The sequence below is a fragment of the Gossypium hirsutum genome, chromosome A01 (genome assembly GCF_007990345.1).
Source record: "Gossypium hirsutum isolate 1008001.06 chromosome A01, Gossypium_hirsutum_v2.1, whole genome shotgun sequence".
NCBI lineage: Eukaryota > Viridiplantae > Streptophyta > Magnoliopsida > Malvales > Malvaceae > Gossypium > Gossypium hirsutum.
Genome location: NC_053424.1, coordinates 7,036,789 through 7,045,075, shown reverse-complemented (window position 1 = coordinate 7,045,075; position 8,287 = coordinate 7,036,789). Strand labels below are relative to the sequence as shown.

Here is an 8,287-nt window from a genome sequence, read left to right as displayed (position 1 = left end):
CATTACGTCCAAAAATTGGTACCAAATTGATTCGATGCTATCCTTATATCAAAGGTTTTTTTAAAAAAGACCTTTCGAAGTATAATTCTTTTTAAAATGTTTGACTAGTTCAAATTAACAGTCAAATTCTCTCGTTTCAAAGATATGCAGCATCATATCCAGTACGATTGGACACAATCCCTTATACCTTCAAAAATACAATTGATTTTTGACCCTCAAAAAACTCATATGTTAAACTTATAAAAGGATATCCAAATATTTAGTTCACCGAAAAATCATACCCAGCATGGTAGGGCACGATTTCTCGAATTCTCCAAATATTGAATATTTCCTTATTTCAAAATTTTTGACTAATAAGGAAAATTGAAAATTAGCTCAAAACACGTTTATTTGTTTTAAAATAGATGGAATGCTTAATGTATTATAATGAAACATTTGTATAGAAAAGGATTAATAAACATGAAATAATAGGCACACATATAGTACAATAAACCACAATTAATAAATTCAACAATTATGTACAACTATTTTAAGTAAAATGGAACCAGATTCTTAATCATGGATTGAAAACAATTAATATAATGAATAAAACAATGACTAAATGATATACCTCAACAATAAATATGGCACAATATAAAACAACTCACAAAATATTTACAAAATAAAATGGAAATTTGAAGTGGTATAAAACATTTTCAAAGTAATGATGAATTAATAAACGCATAATATATATAATATATAAGTTGACAAATTTACATAAAAACTAAAGGTATATATTTATTGAAGTAAATTATAGAATATAAATTTAAACCAAATTATATGCAAAATGTTTTAAACACCAATTCATTTAAAAAAAAAACTAATAATGTACATGATAACTTAAATAATATATAAAATGTGAAAAGATAATAAAAATACATGATAAGATATAATATACATAATAGATTCACAAAACATGCATATATAAATTGAAGTAGGAATAATTATTTGTAAAAATAGTATGAGATTAATAATATATAAAAATAATAATTATGTATACAATGTATGAATTGAGTGATGCCTATAAATCAAACATATGTTTTAATATATATGTATGTGCAAATAGAATTTTGAAATAAACAATGTATAAATAATTTTACATGAAACAAATAGGTTTAGATTAGTGATACATCTTGATACTACATACATAAGGATAATAAGATATGAAAGTAAATACAATAAGTAAATTGTACGATTTTCTTAAAAGAAATGCCTTATACACATAAATAATGTTATAGGAAAGTATACATAAAAAAAAATATTTACATAAAGTAATATGAAACTAATAACGTGGACTATAGTAAAAATAATTTAATATGGGTAATGTACATGTGAAGAAATTTTAGAAATAATTGTATGTCAAAATAATATTGAATTAAAATATGAATTATAAGATTAACTTAATTTTATCATAAGTTATATATGTAATAAATTTAAAAACACAATTATATACAAATTTGCTAAAAACTATATGTATAAAATAACATAGCTTTAATAACGTATGTAAGTTAAATATAAGTACTAAATATATGCTTAATGATAACTTAAATGACACATAAAATAGATGAATTTCTAAAAAAGAATATAAATATTAAAATATGTGAATAAATTCAAAAGAAATTATAAAATAACATAAAATTAATAGCATACATAAACTAAAATGAACTCTATTACAAATAATATACAAATTATCAAAATGATAGAATAAAATAGGAAATATTATAATAATAGCTTCTAGAGCAAAATTCAATTATTAAAGCAACTCAAAATATCAAAACATGTAATCCAGCATGTAAAAGAGAATAAATGTGCAGTGACTAAAAATAGGATAAAAAGCTTAATTAAAACAAAATTGAAACAAAAGGGTCAATTTACAAATAAAGTAATCACAAATAGGATCAATGTGCAATGTGCGCAAATGTATAGGGACTAGAACTGAGAATAGTCTAGGCCCCAAAACGCAGTGTTGCATCGCAGACCCAATTGCAAAAACGCGCAAATTTTAGGAAAAATTTAAAAAGCAGGTGAAATGCAAAAACGCATAAATATCCCATTTGAAGCACAAAGGTGCGGATCCGGGTCCTGGAACGGGCTGACGCACGGACCCCCCTCCCTTAAACAGCGCCATTTCAATTTTGATTTAAAATTAAAAAGAAACTGAATGGCAATCTGCCATTTTTCAATCCACAATCCAAGCACCAATTTTTAAGGGTTTCGGCGCAGCAGTTCTAGGGTTTTCCACCCCCTTTCGGCCTTTTATCCACCATTTCACTATTGTAGTTAGTGAATGGCAGCGGTGCTCCTTATTTCCATCAAAGCTGGGACTCTCAGCTCATTTTCACTCAGAAATCCCCATTTCAAACTCTGATTTCGTCGGGGGAAACAAGGATTTCGATGGTGCATCTAGGTAAACCCTTTTCATTTCATTCATTCTTTTTTTTTTTAAATATTCTACGAAGCAAAATATATGCAAAAAAATGAAAAACAAAAATATTAAGGACGAAAGAAAGAAAAAAAAACTTGAAATCACCTTATGATTTTTTACTGATTCTTTGTATTATCTCAATATGCGTATAGTGTATGTGTATGCGTAAGATTACAGAGATGAAATCGACGGCTTTTTATAGCCAGATTTTTAGAATAAATAAAAATAAAAATAATTGTAACACCCCGTACCCGAGTCCGTCGCCGGAGTCGGACACGAGTGGTTTGCAGACTTAAATCACTTCTTTGCACAATCCATTTTAAATTTTTCAGGCAAGCTGGCTAACTGCGTCACTGTCACCTTAAAAATCATATCTTGAGTTTTACAACTCGAAAATCAGCTTCGTGATTTTTCCCTGAAACTAGACTCATATATGCATCTACAAATTTTTTTCTAGAATTTTTGGTCGGGCCAATTATTACAGTTTATTAGTCAAAGTCTCCCATGTTACAGGGATCGACTACACTGACCTTTGCGCATTACGACTTGGATATCTCCCTGTACAGGGCTTCAATACTGATGCCGTTTGTTTCTATAGAAACTAGACTCAAAAAGGAATCTATTCATATATGGCATGACTTCTAATTATCTCTGGTTAATTTATAATGAATTTCAAAATTCGGAACAGGGAATCCAGAAACCGTTCTGACCCTGTCTCACGAAAACTTTAGCATCTCATAATATACTGTTCATATGAACGTTTCGTTACTTTCCTATGAAAATAGATTCATCAAGGTTCGTTTGCATAATTTATTCACTATTTAATTCCATTTCTACTATTTTAGTGATTTTCCAAATCTACATCACTGCTGCTGTCAGCATCTGCCTTTAAGGTAGACTTTACCTATTTCATAGTTTCCATGATTCAACTAGCCCTTTTAGCATAAATAGCACAAATTATGATAGTGATTAACCATTCCCATGGCCAATCCTTGTTAAGCATATCCATACCAAATGAGTATAACATTATGCTCAAACATATATAAGCCATTTTCGCATGGCTATCCAAAATTATACAAATCCAAAGGGTCCATGACCCACAACAAAAAGGGTAGTCCTATACATGCCATTTCGAAGTTCAACCAAAATTGTACCAAAAGGGGCTTTGATAGTGTGGGAGACTTCGACTTCCAAAAATCCCGAGTCCGATAGCTGACGAGCCAAAATCTATAAAACAGAGAAACAAAGAAACGGAGTAAGCAATTTATGCTTAGTAAATTTTGAGCAAGGGATTCCAGCACAACAAAAGTATAGCATTCATGTAGCTAAACAGATAATTTCATATGCACAAATTTTCAGTATCATACTTACTTCACATTACCAACCCTTATATTCATACACAAAGATCAACTTAGCCAAAGGCCGGTAGCTCATTTATCAACTGAGCGAATACTTATTTGTAAGGGCTCAACTAATTCAAAGCACATACGAAACATACCTCAATGTTGGGATGTTTCAAGCGTATTAACTGAAATTTTTACAGCAAGATCGTTCATTCCCAAATCACGTACCTTCGGAATTTAACCGGATATAGCTACTCGTTCAAATGCCTTCGGGACATAGCCCGGTTATAATAACTCGCACAAATGCCTTCGGGACTTAACCCGGATTTAGTAACTCGCACAAATGCCTTCGGGACTTAACCCGGATTTAGTAACTCGCACCAATGCCTTCGGGCTTAGCCCGGAATTAGTATCTCGCACAAATGCCTTCGGATCTTAGTCCGGATATGGTCACTTAGCACAAAGCCTTCGGGACTTAGCCCGGACATCATTCGAATAACCATGCACATTTAACAATAAATCATGACACATTCGTATTTCATTTTCATTAGCAAAACTCAAACACAAGACACTTATCACTCTTGCAATTTCGGCTCAATAGCCACACACAAGGAGCATGATTTTGATTTGCTTAAAACATGATCTAATCAAATCATAATTTAAGCTCTATTACTCAAGAACTTACCTCGGATGTTGTCGAACGGTTTCAACGGCTATTCGACCACTTTTTCCTTCCCTTTATCGGATTTAGTTTCCCTTTGCTCTTGAGCTTAATTCAAACAAATTTAATTCATTAAAGTCTCATTTTGCTAGCTTATGGCCGAATATGACAAGGAGTTTGATAGGTCATATGGCCACATTTTAGCTCAAATACACAATGGTCATACGCATTTTTAATCACATCAAGCAATTTAATACAATTCATTCGAACATCAAAAGAGAAGCTCAAGGTACTTAGCCCATATATACATTAGACACTAAAGTCACATATGTACGAAATCACGAATCGAATTCAACATACTAGCTAATATTTCCCCTTAGCCGAATTTTCTAAGTCAAGCTAAAGCCATCAATAAGCTACCTATGGCCGAACATACACATAACTTATGTACTTATTCATGTGGCCGAACATACATGTCTATGTTGGGGCCGATTGCATCACAACACCATACCATTTCAATTTTTGGTCATGGTTAAACAAAGAACTTAATGTCTCACTCAAAAATGCTAAAAAGTAGATTCAAGAATCATTAATCCACCATCACATGCACCATTACAAAGCTTCACTTTTAGCATGCAAATGATATCAACACCAATCCACCTTGGCCGAATATCATCTCCATGACATAGTAAAGATTTGAACCATGGCTATTTAGAACTCAAGCTAACTGCTAAAACATGCATGCATCTCATGGAACATCATCAAACATACCTTAGTCTATCAAACCACCATAGCCGATTTCCTCAAAGCTCTTTTCCTTCTTTTTCTTTCTCCTATTCGGCCAAGAACAACATGAGAGCTTTTCTCTTCTTTTTTTTTGGTCATGCATAAGAATGATGAACACATTTTTTCTCTTTGTTTTCTTCATTCAATTTCTTATTAGTTTATTGCCCATGCTTCTTATTTTATTCTTCCATTAACACAACATGTTTCATGACATGTTTTGCCCATGCTTCTTATTTTATTTTTCCGTTAACACAACATGTTTCATGACATGTTTTGCCCATCATCCCTTGTCATGGCCGGCCACTAGTACTTAAATGGGGAGAAATTGACATGCAAGTCCACCCCTTTGATTACATGCACTATTAGGCCACTTGCATTGGCCTAGCACATTTCTAAATTTTCTCACATAAGTCCTATCAACTAAATTCACATGCAATTAACTAAATCGAAGCTTAAAACTTTCACACATTTATATTCACATACTTTAGGCAATAATTATCACAATCAAATAATTTGGTGACTCGGTCTAGCGGTCCCGAGACCGCTTTCCGACTAGGGTCACTTTAGGGCTGTCACAATAATATTTATTTGCTGTATTCTTGTTAGTGGTTCTTCTGGTGTATTCTTGTGCAGACTCGGCGGTACGGAGGAGCGGGGAGACGTGCGAAGGAGGCCGTGCGAGGAGCCACTCGTGGGAACCCAACTCTCTGGCCTATTCCAGAAGTTTCTGGTGCTCTCAGTTGCTGTACTCCTTTTTAGGTGTATTGGGCCTCGGGTTTGGGCTATTAGAATTAGGTTTTAGGATTTATTTAATTGGGCCGGATTTTATGTAATTGGATTAAGGGATTTTGGGTGTTTGTTTAGGCTATTATTTTTTGGGGCTAAATGAATTGTAAATAGACTTTAAATCCAGAAACATTTTAATTTATTATTTTATTTCTGTTTGGTTTATTATTATTTTTTTGTGTTTTGATTTTTTTCTACTTTTTTGGGTTTTCATAGGCCCGGGCAAATTGGGCCTATTACACATTCATTTTGAAACCTTTTTTTAGATAGTTACGTTTATTTTCTTTAAATTAAGAGTTATTTTTTAAAATTTCATATATGATTTATTTTATTATTTTTTACATGTAATTATCTTATTCAGTTACATCAGTAATAAATTACATCTCATTAAAAATATTCCACATCATCCCTATTAGTTTTTTTAATGATACTTTCCTCAAATTTGTTAGAAAAAATAATTTGAAAAAAAAAGATTAATGGTAAAAAAAGCTCAGAAATACAATTAGGACTATTTTAACAAAACATATAAACGTTAGTGGCCAAATTTATTATTAACCCTTAAAAAAACAATAAATTGTTTATGGTTGAGAACAAGTTTGTTGACTGTGGTTGAAGTTGATTTATTTATTTATTGAATGCATACATTTTTATAATAAAATCAAGGATCAAAAATATAATTTTTAAAGAAATTATAAGTAAACATTACATTTCAACAACTATAATTATAATAAATTATTATAGTACACTGTTTGATTGATAACAAGATTTTGGTTTATAATGTATTTATTATTTATAACAGTGTTTTTTTTCCTCTCTCTCTCTTTTCTGAGAGAAAACAAAATTACAATTATGTATTTTTTGATAATTATTTTTAATAAAAATCTAAAAGGAATTATGTAATGCAAACAAAATGAAGTGGGGAGGCTAAAGGTACAAGGATTAAGTAATACTATCTGTCAGTTTCCGATTTACAGTTTGTGGATAATTCTTATCTTTTGTTTCATTCTTCTTCAAGTTCTTGAAAAAACATGAAAAGAATACTGAATCTTTAGTATAAGATTTCAGAGCTATCTATTAATCACAACAAATTGGGAGCAAAATACGTAAAGATAAAAGGAAACTATGGATTGCGAGTATATTGGGAGTTGCTAGAGTTATGTGACTTAAATCTCAATACTTGTTAAAGAAAAAAAATAGAGAGGCAAAATAAAGGGATTTGTAGTTGCAAGCATATTGGGAGTTGTTAGAGTTATGTGACATTAATCTAGACACTTGTTAAATAAATAAAATAGAGAGGCAAAATAGGGGGATCTGTGGGGGCGAATAATCGAATGCCCGAGGCCATAGCCCGCCATAGCCCGCCATAAATCCTCATTAAGCACAAAAGTTGATTGGGGGGCAACCGGGGGTCCACCCTCGTGGTACGGACCATGCCGCCTGTGATTTTTTCCGATAAGAATTTTTCACATAAAATTTGTATGTTCTTTTTTTTTTCTTTCTTTCTTTCTTATTGCTTTGCAATCATTCTTACTGCCATTATCGACGTATAATATAACAGGAGTGAAGATAGTTCATCAACCAGGGAAAACTCTTATATATAATATGATAATGAAAACTACGAAGATGTTTTCTAGTAGACAATTGATTATATGCAAAACAAACTGGTTGGATGGAAATCTCAGTTGTTGTCGCGAGGAAGATTAACATTGATCAAATTGACTTTATCCTCCATCGCTATCTACTCCTTTACTTGTGTAAAAGCTCTAAAAGTAACAACAAACTAGATGGAGAAAATTTCTTAGGATTTTTGGTGGGGTCATCACAGTAAAGAGAGGAAATTATATATTTGTAGTTGGGGTCTATGCTTGAGATGAATGCATTTAATAAATTACGTTCTCTGTTGATACAATGTACAATAAGGGAGGAAGGAAATGAGGAACAATGAAGAGATTGAGATGGTTCTGTAGAGGTCGGTTCACCTAAAAAGATCGAGATCTTTCTCTTTCACCCATTTACATAGGAGGAGGATGCTCTTTTGATCAAAGCGGATGGTTGAGCAAAGTGTTGTTTTAGGCGGAGTCAATAGGAATGTCAACTCTACCTCTGATGTTGACACATGTCCAAGTGGTAGAGGGATATAATAATACAACTAGATCAAATATTTTTAAGGGATGGCTAATCATATTACAAGATGGTCAATATCTAAGCTACTTGAAAATTATAAAGCATAACCAATTAATTAGAGCA

At 31.9% G+C, this 8,287-nt stretch overlaps 1 protein-coding gene across 1 annotated transcript; it reads left to right on the top strand.

Moving 5' to 3' along the window:
* Positions 1 to 1,355: 1,355 nt before the first annotated feature.
* LOC107917677 (uncharacterized) lies at positions 1,356 to 6,207 on the top strand. The gene is made up of 3 exons (XM_041078279.1): positions 1,356 to 1,359; positions 2,194 to 2,446; positions 5,888 to 6,207. The coding sequence occupies exons 1-3, from the start codon at positions 1,356 to 1,358 to the stop codon at positions 6,054 to 6,056; spliced, it is 426 nt and encodes a 141-aa protein (XP_040934213.1). The 3' UTR covers positions 6,057 to 6,207.
* The last annotated feature ends 2,080 nt before the right edge of the window (positions 6,208 to 8,287 follow it).